Source organism: Equus asinus, chromosome 3 (assembly GCF_041296235.1).
Source record: "Equus asinus isolate D_3611 breed Donkey chromosome 3, EquAss-T2T_v2, whole genome shotgun sequence".
Lineage (NCBI taxonomy): Eukaryota > Metazoa > Chordata > Mammalia > Perissodactyla > Equidae > Equus > Equus asinus.
This window is the reverse complement of record NC_091792.1, coordinates 156,415,098-156,438,792: the sequence shown is the minus strand read 5'-3', so window position 1 is coordinate 156,438,792 and position 23,695 is coordinate 156,415,098. Positions and strand designations below refer to the sequence as shown.

At 52.0% G+C, this 23,695-nt stretch overlaps 1 protein-coding gene across 4 annotated transcripts in view; it reads left to right on the top strand.

The window, feature by feature from the left end:
* Positions 1-23,695, top strand: part of C3H4orf50 (chromosome 3 C4orf50 homolog) — a 120,913-nt gene that overhangs the window by 18,059 nt on the left and 79,159 nt on the right. For all 4 annotated transcript variants that reach the window (XM_070506259.1, XM_070506258.1, XM_070506260.1 and 1 more), the window contains 5 exons: positions 4,699-4,828; positions 5,900-6,027; positions 7,648-10,158; positions 17,033-17,206; positions 21,041-21,097. In XM_070506259.1, coding sequence (XP_070362360.1) covers positions 4,699-4,828; positions 5,900-6,027; positions 7,648-10,158; positions 17,033-17,206; positions 21,041-21,097 — 3,000 coding nt within the window. The remainder of the gene's footprint in view (positions 1-4,698; positions 4,829-5,899; positions 6,028-7,647; positions 10,159-17,032; positions 17,207-21,040; positions 21,098-23,695) is intronic.

The following is a 23,695-nucleotide window of genomic DNA, read 5'->3' as shown; positions in this document are numbered from 1 at the left end:
CCCCTGGTTCCCAACACCTGTGGATCAAACTCCACCTCGTAACAATGGCATTCGAGGCCCCTGCTGCCCAGCCTGGTGCTCCAGGCTCAGTGTGCCTGCCTCCCCGACTCTGCCCCGGCCACCCTGAGCTCCTGCAGGTCCCTGAATATGGATCTTCCAGCCTGTGCACCTTCCCTGCTTCTAGAGGCTTCTACTGCCACTCAATAAACTCCTGTTACTTTCTCTCCATTTGGTGGGAATGTCACTTCCTCCAAGAAGACTTCCCTGACCTGGAGTCAGCTCATTCCGTCCTCGGTGGCCCCGTAGCGACAGGACCCCTCTCTGGGGGCCTAATTCTCCCTGTGCCAGGCCTGGCTGCCCGCCCCCCGCTTCTGTGCCTTCCTCGTCATCACCACCTGGGTCCAACTCAGCCCTGAATCTCGGCCCCTGGCTGTGGGCTGGGAGACGCTTGGTGAGTCAGTGACTCAGTGAATGAACGATTGTAAGATTTTCTTTCCACTGCCCGTGGGACATGGAAACTCCCAGCTGAAGGGACCACTTCAAGATGGGAATGCTGGGCGGTGAGGTCTAGAGATTGGAAACTAGCGGGAGGGTGTGGCCCCGGGGCTGTGACCATCACATAGAAAATCATCACAAATTGTTAGGGGCCAGCGCCCTGAATGGCCTCTTGGTATCTGATGTGCCTGCGGCATCGCGTGTGAATGATGGCCAGAGCAGGCCTTCTTGTACTTACTTCATATTGACGAGGTACTTTCCCAAACGAGGCACGGGGATGGGTGTCCCTGTCCGCAGCCCCACAGTCCAGAGAAGGCACGTGCTTTGTCTGGGAACACACAGTTCACGGTTTCTAGAGCCAGTCGCTTGGAGCCCAGGTCCCCAAAGGAACGAAGGAACAGGCCACTGCAAGGACAAACCCTGACCTGGAGCGGGGGGAAGAGTTTGGGGAGGGGTCTTCTGCTCAGGGTACCTGATAAAAGGAAATTTAAAAGGACTGTGGTTTGCAAGGGAAGCGAGGCCTGTCTGCTGAGGTATCTGAATGCTTGTTGGCGAGTGTGTGCTGGGCACCTGCTGGGTCCCAGGCACCGTGCCGGGCACTGGGGCTGGAGCAGGCACCCTGCTCTTCAAAGCTTACAGGGGAGCAGACACAGGTACAGACAGTGGCGACGCGGGCCGTTGATGGCCACGGCAGGGACAGCCCAGGGGCTGCGGCCTGGCCTGGAGGGGAGCAGGGAGGCGCATACAGAGAGATTAAAAGTTATGCTCTTAAAAGTGTCAGGGCAGGCTGTCGTCCCACAGCTGAGATCACAGTCCAGGTGACAGTGGCATCAGGAGTGCTGGGTGCTCCGGCCAGCCTCCCGGCCCCGGCAGTGTGAGTAGAGCGACCCCTGGTGGCAGTGACGAGAATCTTCTCCTTGTTCAGGCAGTTCCGGCAGCCCCTCCCTGCTCCACGCTTGTGTTTGTGCAGAAGAAGCATATTAAGCATTTGTTAACTCACTCCGGCAGCAAGCCAGGCTTTAAAACAAAGTGTCAATAACGTAAAAAAAATAGACGAAAGCCATGAACACACAAATAATATGAAAGGAAATACAGACGGCCAGTAATCTTACCCAAAAAGGTCAGTTCCGTTAATTGTAAATACAAGTCAGCAAAACCTCAAGATTCCATTTTATCCCGAATATTTGTCAAGGATGAAAAGCACCTCAGCGCTGTTTATAGTCGGTGAGAGTGGAAGCAGCCTAATGTCGGAGAAGAGGGAGCTGGCTCAGTCAGCTGAGGCATTCCGTGCGTCAGATGCTGTCAGGCGGCCACGAACCCCGCGCCACAGGAGAAGCTGTGTGGAAACTGTCCTCTGATGGTGCCAAGTCAGAACACCCAGAGCAAAATGGGCTTTTTGCAGGAACAGACTTTTGGAAGAATTTGAATGTCTAAGCTTAGGGGAAAAAAAAAGCCCAGAAAGATATATTCTAACACATTAATAATGTTTGTGTCTGGATGTCACTGAATTCTGTTTCTTCTTTTGGATTACCTTTCAAAATAGTTACAAATTAAAGCTCAAGCCACATGCAGTTTGGGGCAAATGCTGCCTTGAGTGTTGAAAAGCAGGAAGGATGGACACGGCTGAGCAGACGGGTGTGGGAACGGGGAGAGAAAACTTGGATCATGTTCGGAGACGTGAGCTCTGGTCCTCTTCTCCCATGGTGTGTGCTGTGTGACCTTGGACAAGTCACTCTCCCTCTCTGAGTGTTGAGTTCATCACTTGTGAAATGAAGGGGGTGTAGCATCGTCTCCTGGGAACTGTCCCGCTGGCTGGAGCCTCCTAGAGGCAGGGGTCCCTGTGTGTTTTGTCCATGGCTGTGTCCCCAGCTCCACATTGGGGCTGCCACATAGAAGGCACCCAGCAGGTATTTGTTGAGCTGAATGGAAGTCAACTTGGGTATTGGAACAAAATCCAAATAGAAATAAACTGCCAACAACGGCGGCCTTCCCCACCTTCCCGCCTCCTCTGTCTGTCTGCTCCCTTCTCTTCCCTTCCACCCTCTCTCGTGTCCTCTCACGTCTTTGAGTTTCTGTCTCTCTCTACATCCTATTCCCGCTCTTTTCTTTCTCTCTCTTCCTTTCTCTTCTGTCTTTTCTCTCTCCTTCAGTGCCTTTTCTCCCCCTGGTTCCAGTGGTGATTTTCAACTGTTGACAAAAATGTCTAATTCTGGTCAGGTGGGAAGCGAATGGGCAAACACAGGAGGCAGCTCAGGGGGGCTGTGAGCAGCTGGCAGCCGCGGCGGGGCCCGGCCCGCTGACTGCAGAGCACAACGATGGGCCAGGCCCTTGGGTGCTCATTGATCTGGGCTGGCCCCGCCTTGGCACTTGTTGAAAGCTTCTGGGTGATTCTCAGCTGTGGCCAGGCTTGAGATCCCTGGTCTGTGTGGGGAATTGACATGACACAACCATCACCCAGATGACGAGACCGTCACAGGCCTGGGCTGTGAGCAGGAGATGCTGTGAGCAGGGATGGGGACTGGATCTAGGGAGGGGCCCCCGAAGGCCTCATTAGGGATTTGGCCTTTAAGCTGAGCCCAGAGGGGAGCAGGTTATTGGGGCAGTGGGGGCGGGAAGAGAGGTGCAGGCAGAGGCACTGGGGGGGGACGGCGCTGAGGCAGGAGAGGGAAGGGTCCGTTCAGGGAGCGGAGATGGGGTGGGGGCAGTGCGGCTGGGTGGGCGGGGGGTTATCTTTCGGGGCAGTGGGGAGCCTGGGAGGGCTGCGGACAGGAGAACCCCTGATCCGTTTTCCTGCCGTGCCATCACTAGATGCCGAGGGGCTGCGGAAGGGAGGGGCCGAGGGTAAGACGCAGTGGGGGCTCTGCCCAGTGAGCAGCAGGTGACGAATACCCTTCCCAGGAGGACGTGCTGGACAGGCAGAAGGAACAGCGTATGCAGAGGTGCTGAGGCAGGCCAGAGCCAGGACTGATGGGGGCCTCGGGGAGGGAAGGTGGCCGCCGTGGCGGAAGCCGGGGTGGGGAGTGTTGGGTGGCCGTGGCAGCCTGTGGACAGCCCCCAGTGCCTGATTCCAATATTGGAACCGATCTGTGGCCTGAGCGGAGCCGAGGGCAGGCTTGCAATTCAGAGTGTGCTGTTAGAGGGGTCTCCCTGGAGGCTGTAAGCAGGATGGGAGGGGAAACGGGAGGCCCAACTAGGAGTCAGGGCCGGGTCTGCTGAGAGCAGGTGAGGAACTGGGGACAGGTAGGGGTAGACGGGGCATCACCTGTCCACGTCCCTTCCCCCTCACCTGGAAGGGCACCTCACACGTAGTAGGATCCTGATAAATGTTTGCATAAGTGCAGTAGTCATTCTGGAACATCTGCCTTTCTGCAGGTTCTGTCTGTCCATCCAGCTATCAAGCATTTATTAAGCACCCACTGTGTGCCAGGCCACTGTGAGAGTGCAGACTGAACAACGCCTAGTCCCCTCCTGAAGGACCTCACGGTCTGGTGGGGGAGCAGGTGGGAAGCAAACAGCACCCAGTTAGAAGTAGCCGGGGCAGTGGGAACCTGGAGGGCCCGTCCCCAGCCCTGCGTGGACAGGGGTGAGAGCCGAGCTGCTCGGGCCCGTCCCCAGCCCCGTGTGGATGGTGGTGAGAGCCGAGCTGCTGGGCCAGCCCCGCAGCTCCACTGCAGCAGCAGCCGTGAAGGTGGCCTCTGACTGATGCTCTGCAGGGAAGGGCCCGCCTGGAGGAGCTCATTGCTGCACACCCAGCTTGCCTTTTGGGGAGAGGCCGATGGGGGGAGGCGACCAAGGACACCAGGCTGTAGCATTTGGGGCTTGCTGACAGGTGAGGGAGGACTGCCCAGAGCCCCTGGGCAGGCACCCACCTCCCTTGGTGGGACACAGAGGGAACTTCTGGGTAGGGAGGAAAGGAGACTGGGAGCCTTTCGTGCCGCCTTGGGGAGCCCAGAGGCACCCTGGCTGCACAGACAAGCTCTTTGTTGTCCTTTGAGTGTGGCCTCAGTGCTAATAGGAGACCATTTGTCCTGCAGGACCAGAACTGTGCTGCCAGGCCGTGTGCCCTCTGCTCTCCTCGCCTGGGGAGGGCATCCGACTTGCTGCTGGGGTTGTTGGGAGGGCCCGGGGGGCGGGGACGGTCTCCGAGTGAACAACTCAGCCAAGGACACTCATGCTCTCTCCACGTCTTGTGTCGTCCTCAAGGAGGCCCCAGGCCGTGTTCAGGACGGACCTCAGCCCCTGCCGGGGGAGAAGGCACCAGATGCCTGCAGAAGCCATGGCCGGCACACCACCCTCCGCTCCCACGGGGCCCCTGGACCCAGGGCCTCAGCAGGTGTGTGGGGCCGTGGTGCATGGGGCACGAGGTGGACACTGCGTGGATGCCCACTGTCGGGCTACCTCGCTGATGCCATTCTGATGACGCAGGGGGTGGTTGCCCCACTCTGCAGACAGGAAGCTGAGGCTCAGAGAGAGAGTGTCGCTTACTCAGAGTCACACAAAAAGTGGGATCCGAGTCCACAATGCCCGTGACAATGTCCTCGACTGGGGCTCAGCTGGACGTTTCAGTTCCCTCCTTCAGCCCTCAGAAGGGTGCCCGCAGGTGTCCTCCGGGGGAGCCGTCTCCGCAGAAGACCGTGTGATGTCCAGGTGTTCGTCTATCCCCACCCACCCCGGTGACAGCCCAGGGGTGAGAAGGGGTGGCTCCAGGAGCTGCTGGGCCTAGAACCCTTCGTCCCTAACTCGTCCCTAGTGGGAACCAGTGTCTCTGAACAGTCTCAGCACGGCTTCCAGGGTCCCTGCACACAGCTCACTGCACTCAGGAGCCCCAGGCTGCAGTGTCCACCTGGGTGTCTGTGGTCTGTTTAGTCCTCCAAGGTCAAATGCGGTTTGCGGATGAGGGGTCATTATACCCAGCGGTGCTGCTGACCAGCAAGGCTGACGTCCCCCTCTGTCCCATTTCTGAGGAGCAGAGCTGACCAGCCAAACAAGGTCAAACTTGTCCTGGAGAAGGGAATCGGCGCTTGCCCGGGGGTGAAGCCTGGGTGCCAGCTCCCTTGGCCACATGCCGACTGTGGGGCGGGGATTGTGACCCTGTGTGACCATGACGGTGCCAGGCTGAGGGAAGTGTCCTGGATTTAGTCACCTGTGTGAGTCCATTGGTCAGCAGAGGTGGCTTCCAGACCCGGTTCCACTGCCCGTCAGTGGATGGTCATTTCCCATCTCTGAGCCTCAGTTTCCTCCCCTGGCGGGTGACGTGAGCACCCGGCTGCCTGCAGGGGCTCAAAGGCCTTGAGTCAGCGGGAAGTCCTCTCTCATCCTAACAGCAGGTGGTACACCCGCTGGTGGTGATTGTGGGAAAGTTCTAGGAAGGTCTTTTAACTGTTGGGGTTCTGTCCCTTCCCAGGCCAGCCCCCCGAGGGTCCCTGCGCCTGGGTCTGCATCGGGGCTGGACGGGGCCCCTCTGATTCGGTGTCAGGCCTGGAGACCACGGCCGAGCTCCTGGGGGTGCTTGCAGGACGTGACCGTGCACAGGTGAGGCCAGAGGCTTTCTGCGCGCCCAGGGCACCATCTGAGTCTGATCAGCCCTGCTGTGTGTGTTGCACAGTGTGGTTACCACACAGTAGGTGGGAGAAAGGGGTAAAGAAGCTCTGGGTTTGGAAGAACTTTCTGGAAATGGCTGAGAGGGAGATTTGAGGAGACGGAATAGAATGCCCTGAGACATGGTGGGGAGTGGGCGGGAAGAGGCCCCGCTGTGTGCCTGGCCCGGCTGCCACGTAGCACACTTTATCCCGTTGACACCTCCCCACCGCCTGTGAGGCGGGAGCCGTGACCCTGTTCTAGAGAGGGGAAGACGGGACTCCAAGAGCTGCTGTGACTTCCAAGGCCACACAGCCCGGGAGCAGGACCCGGAGCTCCCGTGTCCATGGTCCACACTCTGCGCCACGCTATCCCCTGTGGACAGGAGCTGGGTTCCAACCGGCCCTGCGGTGGCTCCCCCTGAGGCCGCAGCAAGGCACAGCCTTTCTCAGCTTCCGTTCTCCTGTCACTAAAGAACAGAGATGCGCGCGGACCAGAGCTAAGCCACCAGCCCTGGTGTGGGTCTGTGGTTCTAGCCCTAGAGGGGCCTTCTTCGCTTCTGTGTTCATTCGCGTCCTGCTCAGAGCCCCTGCGTGGTGTGCCGCTCACACCAGAGGGAGGAGAGAGCTGGAGAACCTGGACCCCACAGAGGGATGGAGTTAGACAGACAGGACGACAGGGACGGGCAGTGAAAGGGCGGGCTGGGTGGGTTGACCCGCCAGGTGAAGACCAGGCCGTGACGCTGGGCACGGTGTGGGGCTGGGGTGGGACCAGGGTCGTGTGAGGGCCCACAGCAAGCCTGGGGGTGAAGCCAACTTCGTCTCCCAGGCGCCCCTCCCTTCAGCAGGCCCGGACCCCAGCCCAGCAGGGGCCTGTCCTGTGAGCTGGGCTAGTCCCCCTCTCTGGATAAACGCCTCCAGTAAGTGAATATAAAAATATCTATGACACACCTCCCGTGTGCCTGGCATCATTCTAGGCCCAGTGTCCCTGCCCTCGGGGAGGAGTCCACCCCAGTGCTGTCCGCTAGAACCTTCCGCAATGTTGGACACGTTCTACTGTGCTGTCTGATATAGCAGCCGTGAACCACAGGTGGCTTCTGAGCGCTTGAAATTGGCTGGGTGGCTGCAGAACTGAATTCTAACTTTTATGTAGTTGCTTTAAGTTTGGAAAGCCCCATGTGGCCTGTGGGTACGGCATAGGACAGCGTGGGGCCGTAGGCGCACTTGGACAATACACACCTAAATATGTGATGTGAGAGAGTGGTGGGCGCTGTGGAGGGAAATAAAGTGGGGCCAATAGACAGAGAGCAGTGGTAGGTGTCAGGGAGGGTAATCTTGAGGAAGTAACGTTTGAATTGGGATGTGGATGAAGCAAGAGAGTGAGCCATGAGGGCATCTAGGGCTGAGATATTCTGGGCAGAGGGAAGAGCAGGTGCAAAGGTCCTGGGGTGGTACTAGGCTTGGCATGTTATGAAGGCCTGTATGGCTGGGTGAGGAGGCACCGAGAATATCAGGAGATGAGGTCAGAGTGGAGGAAGGGGCTGCTTCACAGCTTCTCTTCTCTTCTCTTCCCCAGCTTACTCCGGCTGAGCCCAGAGTGGATGCACAGCCTCTTCTCCTCATCTGTGGCTGCCCCCCAGGGCAGAACGTGGATGGCTCACTCCTCTCCGTGGAGCTGGCCTGGGTTTCAGAGCAGAAGCCAGCAGCCGTGCCGGCCCAGGAGTCCTTTCTCCTGGTGCAGACATCCACACTCCCTCCCTGGGGACTGGCCGGGGACCCAGCTCCCCTGCCACCACCACCGCTGCCCTGGGAGGCCGCCCCGGGAGAACTCCAAGGCCAGCAGGTGCTGGACGTGAGGCCCCCACCTGCCCCCAGAGCCGGAGGACAGTCCTGCCAGGACCATCGCCAGGCAAGGGGCCGCGATGCCCCCCTCTGCCGGGAGTCCCCCCACGTTTCAAATCCCCCATTACCCAGGAGAGGCCCCAGGGATCTAAAAGGCTCTCAGAAGGAGGAAGGAGGAGCCCCAGAGTGGGGAACCGAGGAGCAGGAGGTGAGGAGGACTTGGGACAGGAAGGAGGAAGACCTCGGTGACAAGCGCCAGCCAAGTCAGGAAGGCCGTGAGAACCTGAGCCTGGAGGACAGGGTGGGAGCCCTGGAGGGCGTGCAGGGCGGGCACAGGGCTGCAGAAGCCCGGGTCGCTGCCTCCCGCCCCCGGCCCGGGCAGCAGCTTGCACTGCCTCCTCTGCAGGAGGAGGCCGCAGGGTCAACAGAGGGTCCCGAGTCCCTGAGCAGGAGGGGCACGGGGGCAGGGCGTGTCTGGGGCCTCCCAGGGGGGTTTTCCTTAGAGGAGGAGGAAGAGGCCTCCCCAGCCACCTGCTTCAGGGCTCACGACACCAAAGGCCCGTCTCCAGCAGGCGCTCAGCATCTTGCAGAGCAGGGCCGAGCCGTCGGGAGAGTTCAGGGCACGGAGGAAAAGCACGTGTGGTCTGGAAGTGCTTGGCTGCTCCAGGAGGAGAGCCCCGGGGACCAAGGGCAAGAGGAGGAGGAGCAGAAGGCGTTCCATCAGGAAGGGTCCAGCCCAGGCTGCAGGGGTTTCCTGGAGGAGCCTAGTTCTGAGGAATGTGAGGCCAACGAAGTGCTTCTCTTTGTGAAAGAGGGAGGTTTGCCACTGTCTCTGAGATTGGCCTTATTGCCCGAGGGGGCCAAACCCACCAGCCACTCACAGGCTCCGAGCACAGGGCAGGACAGGTCTGCGCTCACCATAGAGGAATTCGAAAAGGAGGTGGAAGCTTGTTTCCAGCAGCTCTCCATCCTGAAGCTTGGGAGCGAGGGTCGTCGGCAGAAAGTTCCCACGTTGGCAGGAGAAAACTGGAGCTTTGCTCGCAGGTGGCCCAGCTGCCAGGAGAACGCCTGTGCTCGGCAGGCTTTGGCAAACCAGAGTTTGGATCTTTGTTCTGCCATGGAAGCACATGCCACTGAGACCAGTGAGGATGTTGAGCTGGGAGAGACCGAGGCCCTGGGAGCCGGCCAAGTTCTTCCGGGCACGGTGCCTGATTCGGACGACGTGGGTCCGCGCCCAGGGGGGCCCTCTGAGCTGGGTCACACCTGGCTCTCTGAGCGCCCGACAGCCCTCGAGAGAGTGAGGAGAAGGTTTCATCAGCTCATTGCTGGGCTGAAGAAAGAGAGAAGCAGAGTTTTACGTGACATCGCACTTCAGAGAGACCAAGAGAGGGGCCGTAAAAAGCTGCGTGCCCTTGAAAAAGACAGGGAGCGAACTGTGAAAAACATATCTGCGCTCGAGCGGGATAACAGCGCACTGTTGGGAGACATCGCTCACTTAAAGAGGGAGCTGGACCAGTGTTTGCAGGTCATTTCTGACCTTGAAGACTGCAACGGGAAAAGTTACGGCAAAATTTCCGAGCTCGAGGAAGAAAACGAGAAACTGAAAGTGCGTGTGGAACAGCTCGGGAAAGCCCTGTCTGAGAGCTTTAGAGCATCCAAAGGCGTGACGGAGCACGTCACACGGGAAAACCGGGAGCTCAAGGCGCTGATTTCCCAGCTTGGGGTCAGTTACAAAGAGCTGATAAAGGACGTAGTGTTGGGGATAGAAGACATGATCCGGGCCTTAAGGAGGGAGAATGACCACCTTCTACACAGGATCCAAGTCCTGGAGAGGGAAGTCACAAAGGGGAGGAGCACGGATGTGGGGCGCTTGGTGAGGGCCCAGGAGCCCCTCCAAGGAAAATGCAAGATGGCGGTGGACAAGGAGAATGCTGTAGAAAGGGGAGTGCAGGTAACTCAGCTTCCAGGGCCACTGATCACAGGACTGCACGGGCTGCCCTTGGAGGAGGAAGTGGGTCTGGCTGGAGAGCGGACGGGACCGTCCTCGGGCATGGAGAATTCCAGGTGCCGTGCTGATCCTACTGCTCCACCGCTGGTCTGGGGAAACGCCGAGGGATCCAGCGGCCTGCAAGGAAACACTGATGGAGCCGGGGTGAGAGAAGCACTTCCGGAACAGGAGGAGAAAAGACCGTGGTGTTCTGCAGACCAAGGGCCAGCTCTGAGGTCCCCGAGCAACGGCCCCCAGGTAGGTTGATTGCATAGCTGCTTCATCATCCCCCTGCTAACTTTTTACAGGGCCGACCGCTCCCTTTACTCATGTAATCCTCCAGCAGCCCTAGCAGGGAGGTACCATCTCCATCCCCATTCACCAGATGATAAAACACAGGCGCAGAGAAGTCCAGTGACTTACCCACAGTCCAGCAGCTGGGAGGGCTGGCGCTGGGACTCCTACCTGGGTGGCTCCAGAGTCTCCATTCTTACCTGTGATGTAAGACAGGAGCCTGCCCCTCTACTTAGGCTGTTCCAACTGGTGTCTGGTGGAACCTGGAGCGGGGGTTCACCCTTTAAGGGCAGAGCTTGTATTTTCAGATCGAGGAGTTTTTCAAGCAGCCCACATTGCTGTTCTGCACCTTGGGTCCTGAAAGGTGCAACGGAAAGAGCAGCAGGCTTCAGAACTCCGTCAAACAGGGTTGAAATCCAGCTCTGCTCTCACTACAAATGTGACTTTGGGCCGAGACACGGACCTCTCTGAGTCATTTCCTCATCTGTGGACAGCACTCGACTTTCAGGGCTCCTAGGACGAGATGCTGGTGATATTCTTACGCTGGTGTGAATGTCTGTGGGATGTGTATTGCTGAGGCCTTCGTGCTCATCCATACCCTTCTGTCTCTGTCTCTCCTTCTCTCCCTCCCTCTCTCGACAATTTTATCAGTCATTTCACAGGATCTTGTTTTGCTTTTGTTGATTTTCTTTATTGTAGGTCTGTATTTTATTCCATTGGTTTCCGTTTATATCTTCATTGTTTCGTTTCTCCTACTTCCTTTTGGTTGAATTGGCTGTTCTTTTTCTTGCTTCTTGTGTGGAAAGCTTGGATCATTGACTTTCAGCTGTTCTTCTTTTGTGATCTGTGCGTTTAAATCCGTGCGTTTCTCTCTCAGCGCTGTTTCGGCTGCATCCCACAGTTTGATATGTTCTTCTTTTTGTGTCTCTTCCGTTCAGAGTCGTTTCTAATTGCCATTGTGATTTCCTCCTTGACCCATGGGTTATTTAGAAGGGTGTCACTGAATTTCCAAGCATCTGTGGAATTTTTGCTATTGATTTCTAGTTTTATTTCATTGTTGCCAGAAAACATATACCATACTATTTTAATCTTTGGAGATTTGTTGAGATATGTTTTATTGACCATGTTATGGTCACTTTTGGTAAATATCCTATGTGCCATTGTAAAGAATGAATACTCTGTGATTGTTGAGTGTTAATTAGGTCATTTTCAAAATGTCTTTTGAAATCTCCAACTCTGAGTATGTTTATTTCTTCTTTTTGCTGTGTCAGTTTTGATTCATATACTTTGAAATTATACGTGAATACATGCAGATTTAGCATTATTATGTATTCCTGCTGGATTGACTCCTTTATCGTGATGAAATATCTCCCATTATCGCTCACACTTCTTGCCCTAAAGTCTGCTTTGTCTGATGCAGGCGTACCTTGGAGATGTTGTGGGTTCGGTTCCAGACCACCAAAATAACATGAACATCACGTAAAATGAGTCACATGAATTTTTTGGTTTCCCAGTGCATGTGAAAGTTATGTTTACACTGCGGTGTAGTCTACTCAGTGTGCAATAGCATATGTCTTAAAAGACAATGGATGTACCTCAGTTAAAAAATGCTTTGCTGCTAAAAAATGCTGACCGTCACCTGAGGCTCCAGCAAGTCATAATCTTTTTGCTGGTGGAGGGTCTTGTAAAAAACTCAGTATCTGTGAAACATAGTAGAGCAAAGTGCAATGAAACAAGGAGTGCATGTCTTAAAGGAGCCACGTCAGTTTCCCTTCATTAGTATTTTCATGTGTACAACTTTTTATACCGTCCTTCTTTCTGCTTGCACCGTACCCATATCTCTATATTTGACGACCTCTGCTTTGTAGGTGGCATGTCTGGTCCATTTACGTTTCATACATGTAATGATATACTTGGCTTGATGTCTACCTTCTTGCTATTTCTTTATTTCTCCTTTCCTGCCCTTTTTTGGGTACTAATAAACTATTTTCTATTAGTCGTTTTCTTTTCTATCAGCTTATTTTGTTATATATTTTAGTATCATTCTTTTAGTGGTTACCCTAGAAATTTCAAAATGTATCTATTAATTATTAAAATTTACCTTACTTAGCACTTTGCCCTGTCCCAAATAATGCAAACATCTTTTCAAAGTTTAATTCTGTTTATTTCCTTTCTTCTCTTTATTGTTTATTTTTGTCATGTATGTTGCTTCTATGTGTAATGTACCTTACAAGGCGCTGCTGTTCTCATTGTTTTAAACGATCAGGGATCTTTTATATTTACCCGTATCTCTACGTGTTCTTGTGCTGTTCGCTTTTTCTTCCATTTCTAGGAAGTTTGACTTCTGCCTGAAGACCTTTGTTATTTCTTGTAGTGAGAGCCTGCTGGTGATGAGTTCTCTCATATTTCTTTTCATGAAAACAGTTACCTCCACTTTTAAAAGATTTTTTTTCCCTCTGGATTCAGAAATTTAGGTAGGCAGATATTCCTCCTCTTTTGGCACTTTAAAGCTCTCATTCCATTTTCTACTTTCTGATATTGTTTCTGTTCAGAAATTGGTTGTTTCTGTCTTTTTTTTTCCTGAAAGAGGTGTCATTTTATCTCTGATTACTTTTAAGATCTCCTTTTTATCTTTGGGTTTGGGCAGTTTGAGTGTGATGCACCTTGTGGGGTTTTATTTGTGTTTATCCTCTTTGTTTCCTCTGTGCTTCTTGAAATTCTAGATTCATATCTTTTATGAGATTTGGAAAATTCTTGGTCATTATTTCCTTCAATATTTTGTTCTATTTTTCTCTCCTCGCCTAGAAATTCAGATTTTTTGACGACATTCCACATCTTTGGAAACTGTTCTAGTTTCTCCTTTTTTTCCTCTTTGTGCATCAGTTTGGATCTTCTACTGACCTGTCTTTCGTTCACTGATTCTGTGTTCTGCTGTGCCTATCTTCTGATAAATCCATCCAATGAGTTCTTAATTTCAGAATTATTGTATTTTCCAGTTCTAGAATGCCCATTTTATCTTTTGAAAGAGATTCTGATTCTCTGTTGAAATATTCCATCTTTTCCTCCATTTTGTCTATATTGCCTATATTTTTAAATATATATATATAATCAGAGTTATTTTAAGGTCTTATCTGCTTACTGCAATATCTGGATCATCTCTCAGTCTGTTTCTATTGCCTAGTTTATTTCTTGGTTAAGTCCCATTTTCCTGCTTCTTTGTGTGTCTAGTAATTTTTAAGAATGTTTGTGTTGGATGTTACGTAGGATCTGTGGTAGAGGTTCCTGATATTGGTGTCCTCTAAAGAATCTCGGGTGAGTTTTCATCTGGAGGGTTGTGGAATGACCAGCAGATCTTGCTGTTCCCGTGCAGGTGAACTCAGTTTTGATCCTAGGTCTTGATCTTGCTGCTGAAGTGTGGTCCTTGCTCCCGGGGCACAGCCTTTCAGTGGCATCAGCTGAGTTCCCGGAGCCTTCACCACGGACTCTGTGCTTTGGCTCAGTCAGAACTCTGCCATCTTCGTAGCAGTGCTGGACCTCTGAAATCTCTTTAGCATCTGACTTCCCAGCTGCTGTCCTCTGGTAGGTCTGAGTCTTGCACTGTGCTGCCTAGCTTGTGATTCAGCCAAGGACCCAAGGAGTATTATTAGGAAGCTGTCTGAATTTCTTCTCTGCAGCTCTCTCCTCTCTGTTACTTCGTCCCACAAACCCCAGCTGTCATAGCATCTCTGAATTCCAGCCTCTGATTCCTTCACCAGCAGGACCACCACATTCAATGGGAGCTCTACTTCTGAACCATGGTTTGGAAAATGTTCCAGAGAGAAATCCAGGGAGAATGTGGAGCTCACCTTGTCGTGTATCCTTTTTCTCAAGGATTGTAGCCCTGCATTGCCTGCCATTCAATGTCTGCAAAGAATTGCTTTGATGTACTTATCTTCCCCCAGATCTTATATTTGTCTGATCCAAGCTAGTCAGACCTCATAGGAACTGAAACTCTGAGGAGGTGAATATTGAGCTGAGATTTTCAAGGGTCAAAAGGAGCAATGGATGAAAAGAAATACAGGCAGAGGGGGAAGCAAGTGATAGGCCCCGAGGTGGGAATGAGCCTGCCTTGTTGAAAAACCAGAAAGGAGCCAGAGTGGCTGGGTCGTGGTGGGCAAAGAAGGGGCGCGGTGTGAGATGAGGTTGGAAAAGTCGTCATGGGGCAGCTCTCAGAAGGCATGTGGGAAAGCAGTGGGAAGGTGTTGGAGGGTTTTAAGTGGGAGAACAATGTGGTTAAATTTCCATTGTAAAAAGATCACTGTCTGCTGGGAGGAAAAGGGGCAGGTGGATACTGGAAAAGGAGTTGAGAGGATTTTGTAGTCATACCACCAAGAGACGATACATAGAGTGGAGTGGAGAAATTTGGAATTGAAAGAAGAGAAGATTCCAGACAAAAGCTAGAGTTGGAATAAGAGGGATTTTTTGATGGACAGGAGGCAGAGAAAGCTTCCCCTTGCCGACATCCTAAGTCACAAACCTGATCGTGTTTTTATTTGGCTTGTAAGTCTTCTGTATCTTCCTCTTGCACTTGTTGTGGAATCCGAATTCTTCTTGGTGGGTTATAATCCGGCCCTCAGGAGCTTCAGCTGCTGCTGTTACATTTCCCCCAATACTCCTGCATCCTTGATTCACCCCTCCCTCCACCCCAGCTCTCTCCTGGGAACGGCCTCTCATCCTCGAGGTCTCATTTTGGGGGCCCTCCTCCCAATCCCCCCCACTGGTTCAGTGTAGAGGTGGCTTATGCACGTCTCTCCCCAAGTCTGACTCAGTCGTGCCATTTTGGTGGCTTGCAGTTGACCGTGGTGGGAGCACTTACACCATGGAAATCGGCAAATGCTACGAATTCCTGTGCCCCGCGCTCAGCCTGGAGAGCCATTTTTACCCATCCTCCAGCACACCGCCGGGTGGCGATGGTGTCTCTGGGTTAGTGCCTCCTTGAGTCTCCTGCAGCCTCCTGGCTTCCCCTCACCACCCTGTGTTGAATGACTTGTTTCTTGTCAATCTCCCCCACCGGACAGACCTCCCCAGGGCCGTGTGCACCATGGCTCCCAGCCGAAGGACAGTGTGGCTGGAGCACATGCTCCTAATGTCTGTTAGGGAGCAAGTGAGTCTTGGGGCCATTCACAGGGGCTGCTGTGCGGTGCAGTCCCATGTAGCAGATGGGGCCGGTCCCCACCCACACTTTCATTCTCTTCAGAACCCACTGTGGGCGCTGTCTTAGGACCCTTGGGACGAAGCCCTTGTCCCCACCTTTGCAGAGGAGGGAGGCAGCACAGGCGCCACACTTCCCTGAAAGGCCAAGTTGTTTTGCAAGTCTCGGAGCTGGGTTTTACGGAACCATTCGGAGCACCCATCTGTTCTTGACAGGGCCCAGCCTGTCAATTGCGGGCCCACGCTCTGTGCATTTCTGTTCATTAAAAAAATCCTATTCTGCTCTCATATTCTTTCTAACGAGGAGGATGCCTCATCAGCCACAGAGTCACGTTGGCTCTGCCCTCCCACCCCCTCCATCCTCTCTCTCCTCTCCAACGGGATAGCTCAGCCTCCTCCTCCCACCTGCTCACACCGGGTCAGAAGCACGTGGAAGCCATGATCTCTGCTGGCCTTAAACTCCCAGGGGGGCTGCCGTGAGTGACAGGTAGACTGCCCCACAGGGAGGAAGTCTCTGAGTTTCTGGGCTTTGACTCGTCACCGTGGAACTCTTCCTGTTGGCAATGCCGCTCCTTGGTAGGCCCCTTGAACCGGCCGGGTCCAGAGCTGATAGGTGCTCAGGCCCTTGACCCAGAGAGTCCCCCTCTGATGATCTCAGGGAAAGAATCAGGTGCGTTATGTGTCTTTATCAAGAGTCTTTATCCAGCCTCAATTATCGCAGCCAAATGTTGGAATAATCTGAGCGTTCCGCATGCCATGGAATGCTACGTGTGTCCTAACGACGGTGCTTTCAACATTGTTTAATGATATGGAAGAATGCCCCTGATGTGGTGTCAAGGGGGCAAAGCAGGAGACACAAGATGGGTATGGTATATTAAATATCATAGAGAAAAGGTATATATGTGTGTGTGTATATGTATATATATATATATACACACATGCCTCTGCATATGTATTTAAGTTATTAAAAAATAAAAATTTATAGACTCCAGCACCATTGGGGGCAGCAGCATTGCTGTCAGTCAACCACACTTCCTGCTAAATCGGCTGCGTCAGCCTCTTCCCCTCACCTTCCGCCTCCCAGGAATTCCCTGTGGGCGTCGACATGAAGCCCACTCATATCCCACCGGCTCTTCTGTACTGATTTAAGAAAGCTGTTTGGGAAAATACAGTATCTTCTGTTTTATGTGAAGCTTTAATGGAATAATACCCTCATAACTGGATTTGAACATTACATTTCATTCATCATGCTGTGTTTCAGTATAATGGTGACTGACGTCTATTAGAACAGACTCTGGAATGCCATGCCATTTGCATATTTTTAAAATAATATTCTAGAATATTATTCAGTGATTTCCTAGACTTCCTCTCACCCACAAGAAACCCAGCACAGGCCACACGCTCACGTGTGCACATGCCTAAGGGCACGGTAGAAAGGCCGGGAGAAAATCTATGAATAATAACAATGATTATGCTGGCTAATAAATTTGGGGTGATTTCTCTTACTTTATTTTCTAAAATTTTTTTACCGTGCGAAAAATGTAAGCAGGAAAAAAGATTAAGAAGGCAAACGGGTATTGTTTGTTTGCTAAGGCAAATTACTTGCAAGATAACCCAGGAATTTTGTTCAAATCTGTTATGTCCACAGCTCCAGGACCTGGAGGCTGAGACTTCCGAGGAGGCCCTCAGGCTGCAGGTCAGACAGCTCCATCACCAGGTGCGGACGCTGCGGTGCCAGCTCAGGGACCAGGGCTCCTCACATCGCGGGCTCCAGGCGTCTCTGCATGAGGCCGTCCACCTTCGGGCCGAGCTCACGGGCCAGGTAGGTGGGCCGCACTGCCTTTCCCGCCTGTAAACGGATGCTCCCCCCGCTCCAGGAAGTCCTGAGAGCAGAAAAAGAATCAGGCAAGACCCCGCTGACCGTTTCCAGCAGTCTGCTAGGATTTACTAGATTTCTAAAGCACAGAACAGTGCAGGGAAGAAAAACAAGCCTTTAATTCCTCCATCCAGCTGACCTCGGTTAAGTCAGAACGTATTAATACAGGTATACGGTTGTTTAGAAAGTCAAACGGTTTTTCAAATGTTACATAGATGAAAGTCCTTCCTCTGGAGGAGTGAAGTGGGTGTGATGATAAAGGGGCAACAGGAGAGGTCTTCGTGGAGCCGAAACTGTTGAGCATCTTGTCAGAGGTGATGGAGACGCGAACCTACCTAGATGATAAATTCGCGTGGAGCTTAGGGCATGCACACGCACATGCACACACGCACACACATAAATAAGAACAAGTGAAACTGGAGAAATCTGAATAAAATTGGTAGATCGTATCAAGGTCAATATAATCGACATTCTGTGGTTGTAATATACTGTAGTTTCACAAAAAGTTCCCACTGGGGGAAGCCGGGCAAGGTATACGCGTGATCTCTCTGTATTGTTTCTTATGACTGTCTGTAAATCTATAATTATCTCAATTTTTTAAAAATAGTCATTCCTCCTCCTCAACCCCAGCCCTTCTGACCCCAGTATTTTTTTCAACCCAATCTACCCACAGTCAGTGTACGCGTGTGTGTACGTATGTGAAATTATACCAAATAAAAATATCCTGCATCCTGGTTTTACCATCTAATAAAAAATCTTCGTGATATTTCCATATCAACACATGCAAGCTGACCTCATTCTTTTAAAATCTTGCATATTATTTCTTCATGAGGCCGAATCGTAACTGACTTAACCAATGGTTCATTTATGGAAATCGAAATTGTTTCTGTTTCTTTGCTTTACAAACAAGGCTTCAGTGGACCTTTCTACACCTCTGTCTTGGGATATGTTTCTGCCGCATATGCAAAGGGAAAAATCCTAGCAAAAGAATTACTAGATCGGAGCCGGCCCGGTAGCATAGTGGTTAAGTTCGTGCACCCTGCTTCAGCGGCCTGAGGTTCACAGGTTAGGATCCCAGGCGTGGACCTAGAACTGTTTATCAAGCCATGCTGTGGCCGTATCCTACGTAAAATAGAGGAAGATTGGCACAGATGTTATCTCAGGGCTGATTTTCCTCACACACACACAAAAAAACCAGAATTACTGGGTCAAAAGATACATACGTAATTAACTCTGATAGATAATGGCAAATTGCCCTCCAAAATGGTTGCATCATTTATACACTCACCAGAGAGAAAGGGATGTGCTTGTTTGCCCACTTGTTGCCCTGAGTGATGCCACACTTTACATTTTTTTGACAAGCTGATGGATGAAAAATACACCATCCCCATTTTCATGTGATTTCTGACTCCTTCCCCGTGCATTTTCCGTGTGATCGAGGATGAGATACATAGAGATTTGTATCTTTTGTCCTTGTTGCTTCCTGGCCTTTGTGTCCATTCTGCTTTTGGCTGTGAAGTCATGTGTTGGGTGGGTGTGATCCCCATTCCCTTATTCTTGGATCTGTAGTTATTTCAATTAATTGATATATTCCTGTTTATATATAATAGTTCAGAGAACTGGGATTACTGATTCGAAGGGTGAGGATATGGTTGATTCTTCATACATATTGCAAATTTGCTTTCCAAAGTGTTGGCACCCACTTCTGAAGCCACTGCAGTGAATGAGGGAGTATTTCTCACTGTGTCCTCAGCCAGCATGGAGGTGTTATGACTTTTCCTCCCATCTGTCACTGATCTGCGAAAAATATAGCTCCAATTACACATGTGGGGCCTTTTTTTTTTTCTACCATATCCAATATATTTTAAGTCTGCTTTTTATCATTTTTATTCTTTTTTTCTCTCTGTGCTTCTGCTTGGCTATTTCTGTCTTTCAGTTACATGATGCTCTTCAGCTGAGTCTAATTTGATCTTAAACCCATTATTTCAGTTCTTAACTGCAGTTACTGTCTTTTGCAGTCCTAGAATTTCCATTTGATTTTTTTTATAGTTTCTAGTTCTAGGATGAAATTCTTAGAATGTAATTATTGAGCATTTTAATCAGTTACTTTAGGGTCTGTCTCCATGGCTCCCTTTCACCTTCGCACCAGCAGAGGATGAAGGTGCAGCTTCTCCGCGTCCTCGCCAGCGCTCGCTGTTCTCTGTCTTTTTGACGATACCCACCCCAGCGAGGATGAAGTGGAATCTCGCTGTGGCTTTGATTTGCATTTCTCTAGTGGCTAATGACGTCGAGCATCTTTTCGTTTGCTTGTTGGCAATTCATATATCTTCTTTGGAGAAATGTCTATTCAGATTCTTAATCCATTCTGTAGTTGGGTTGCTTGTTTTTTGTTGTCGTGTTGTCAGAGTTTGCTATACATTCTAGATACAAATCCCTTATTAGATATACGACTCGCGAATACTTTCTCCCATTCTGTTCTTTTCACTTTCTTCTTATTTGTTTTTTAATTGCAAATGCCCCAGGACACAGTTCACAGCAATATATTCACGATCTTTCCTAAATGGAAGCAGAGAGAGGATTTACTCCAAGCCTGCAGATATTATGGCGTGGCTTCAAATATAAGACAGTCTGCTTGGAGCTGGCATCTTACTCTTTGAATATATTCAGAAAGGTATGCCAAAATAGATATATAGAAATGTTCATTGAAGCCTTGTTTCTAAAGCAAAGGAACAGGAACTGTAAATTTTCATAAACAAAGATTGGTTAAATAAATCATCTTTCAGCCACATAATGAAATAATATGCAAGATTTTAAATGAATGCAATCAGTTTGTATGAGTTGATAAGGAAATAACATCACGATTTTAAATTAAATGACAAAACATTTGGTATGCATAGTTTCCTATGTAGATATACACACATATGCATTCTGATCACGGGTATGTAGGGCTGAAAGAGGTGTTAGAGATCAGAAGAGGTTGGGGGAGAGGAAGAACGCCTTTATCTGTGTAGCTTTCGTGTGCTGCCTGCAGAGGGAGCAGGAGAGTGGGAGGAACTCAGAGGACACCCACCGGATTATATCTCAGGATTTGGTGGCTCAGGATTCAGGCAGGACTCGGCTGGGCAGTTCTGCTCCGCGGAACATCAGTGGGGACCGCTCCGTGGTACTCAGCTGGGCACTGGGCCAGGCTGGAAGGTCCACGGTGGCTTCGCTCATGCGCCTGGCGCCTCCGACCCCGACGGTAATGATAGTTTACGTCCGTTGAGTGTTGACTGGATGCCAGGCCTTGTTCTAAGCACTTTACAGGAATCATTTCACTGAATCCTCATTACAATCCTCAGCATCGGGTGGGCAGGAATATTACCCCACTTTCCAGAAGGGAAACCTGAGGCAGAGAGAGAAGCGACTTGCACAGGTCACAGATCCAGTGAGTGTCTGGGCTGGATTAGGACCCAGGGTGTCTGGCCTGGGGACCCATAGGTTTGACACCACACCAAAAAACTCCACCACACATGTGTGGGCAATCCCGGAAGGCTTCCTTCCTGAAGGCAGAGTTGACCGAGCCAGCCTGGCAAGGGCAGTCCGGCAGAGCTCATCCTCCGGTGCTCACAGCATCCTTCCTGCCCTGACCCTGCCAAGCATGTGATGGGGAAGGCCCCTGTTCCCGGCGCTGAGAACTCCCTGTGGGAGGAGAGAGGAGACAAGGGCCAGCCTCTCTGGGGAAGCACCGAGCTGTGCAAACGATGGCCCAGGGTTATCAAAAATGTGGTTCTCTTTCAGCTTGAAGAACTTCAGAAAAAGCAACACGAAGCAAATTTGGCTGTGACTCCTCTGAAGGTAATATATTTGTGAAATCAATATGAAATGTCTCTTTCAAAAAAAACCTCCGTGTTTTTCCCATTACAGGTGTAATCCATCTCTATTGTATAAAAATACTGAAAAGAAGAATGAAAGAGACAAAAAACCACCCCAGATCCCCATTTGAATCTATGTATTTTCTCCCAGTATGTTCTCACATGTGTCTCCACATGTCGGTGTCCTGCTTTCCTCTTGAGAGTGTCACCTGGAAGGGCTGTCCCATCTCTACCAACCTTTGAAGCTGCTGTTCATGCTGGGGTATAAAGCATGCCATTCCACCACCCACTTGCTGGTGCTCCAGTCTCTGTCCACCCTCCCTCCCTCTCTCTCTCTCTCTCTCTTTTACATTATGGTATAAAAACACCACAATGCAAATTTTTTATTAGAAAGTTCTCCCTGCATATCTAGACGTTTCTTTGGGACCAGTTCCCAGGCCTGGCGTGACTGGCCCGCGGGGCTGATATGTTCGTCGCTAGTTGGACGCGTAGTTTGATTGAGATGACATGTTCACTCCCACATATGGCGCCTGGATTTGGGATGTGGGCCTGCAGGGCCTGCCCTTTCTTTCTATCCCCCGGCCGGGTGGAGAGGGAGGGCCCTGGGCTGGGAGTTAGACGGACACGGTCAAGCCTCAGGATCCCAGGCCCACCGAGTCCCGCCCCCTCCGCAGCCTCAGTTTCCTCACTTGTGAAATCGGGGCCGTGAGCCACACCATCGCTAAGCCCCGAATCCCGCGGCTGCCTGAGCCTCAGGTTTGCGTCTGTGAGATGAAGTCGTGGTGATTCCGCTGGGCTGCTCCCCCAGCCTGTTCCGCGGCGCCCCAGACGCTGTCGGTGGACAGTGAGGGAACTGGGATGCTCTGGCGCACACAAGCCTTTCGTGCTCCTCCCTCGATTGCAGCATTTGCTGCATACCATTTGCTTAAAAGAGGACCATAGTCCCTTGTAAACTGTAAAGTGCGTTACAAATGCGAGATAAAAATGAAAACACAGCACCGGCACCACGTCGTTCACATGAGGCGAGGCCTGGCCCAGACGAGGTGGGACTGGATGGGGAGCGGCCACGGTGACCTGGGTGTGTCCAGCCGCTCCTCGGGGTGACCTTTCACCTCTTAGGCCTCAATTTCCTCATCAACAAATGGGATTCCTAGCCTGGCAGGGGAGGCTTTGTGAGGACTCGTGACATGATGGCCGCTGTCTACTGAATGCCTGCCACGGGCCAGGCACTCCACACGTATTTTGTTTTAAGTTCCACAACAACATGTCAGCAAGGGGAACAGGAGCCCCACTTCACAGATGGGGAAACTGAGGCTCAGAAAAATGCAGTGACTTGACCATAGTCCCACAGAGCTACTCAGTCGCAGGGCCAAGAATTGAGCCCAGCTCTGTCTGATGCCCAAGGCTGTGACCTTCGCCTCAGCCACACTGTCTCTCGTGACGTAAGATTTATAAAGAGCCCAGTAGAGTCATTGTCACCATTAACAATGGCCTTCTCCTCAGGGGGGAGCCACACGTAGGACGTGTTCATCTAATGCTGGCTGGGGGAATGAGGCCCCGACGTTTTGGGGCAGTGTGATCCAGGGGGTCTGGGGAGCCCCACCCAGATGTGCTGGGTGCCCCAGCCTCCCAGTCAGACCCCCTCCCGTCCTGCCCACCTGCCGTTCCTGGGCACCAGGCACCACTGGAAACCGACATGTGAGCATTGCTAAGCCTCTGGGACGGGCTGGGAAGGTAGTCCCGGCAGGAAGGGACCATCACCCCCTCCTCCGACAGAGCAGGAGGGCACACGGGGGGAAGCAACCAGCCCAGGGCCACCTGCAGGATGACAAGAGTCTGTCACCCCCTCCAGACATGCGCACACATGGGAGGTCATTTCATGGCAAGTGCGTCACTCACTCGCGTCATTCATATAACTACACCTCCCAAGGGCCATGCTGTGCCCAGCGATGGCACAGTGACAGTGCCAGGGATCCAGGGGAGGGTCAGCCTTGACCTTGAGACGCTCCCAGCTGATGTGGGAGACAGACCCACAAATATAAAAATCACATGCTGGAATAGAGGGAAGCCAGAAGTCTGGGCACAGAGGGACATCAGCCCTGAGCATCAGGGAGGCCTGCCCAGGGAGGTGATGCCGGGGTGGCTTCTACACAGATCTAACCAAGCCTTTTCTGGACTTGGACGTGTAGGAGACACGAAGGAGTGATGAGGAAGATCCAGGGTGTTGGAGGTGGGGAATGGGCCCGTGTGGCTGAAACAAGAGGAGTGAGAAGGAGGGTCCTTGGGACGGTGCAGGAGAGGTGCAGGGACGAGCCTGAGAGTCTGCTGTACCCAGCTGGCAGTCATGGCCGGCATCGTCCGAGGGCCTGCGTGGGCTGGCCGGTGTGAGGGCTGTGCCGGCACCGTCTCCTCTTGTCTTGGGCCCTTAACAACGCCCACTGCACAGATGAGCAAGTTGAGGTGCAGAGAGGAGCTTGGTCGCAGAGCTGGTCAGCGGTGGAGGCCAAGTCCACGCTCTTGACCTTCTGCTGCCCGAAGCTGGGCCCCATCTGAGGGCGGTGGGGAGCCACTGGGGCGAGCA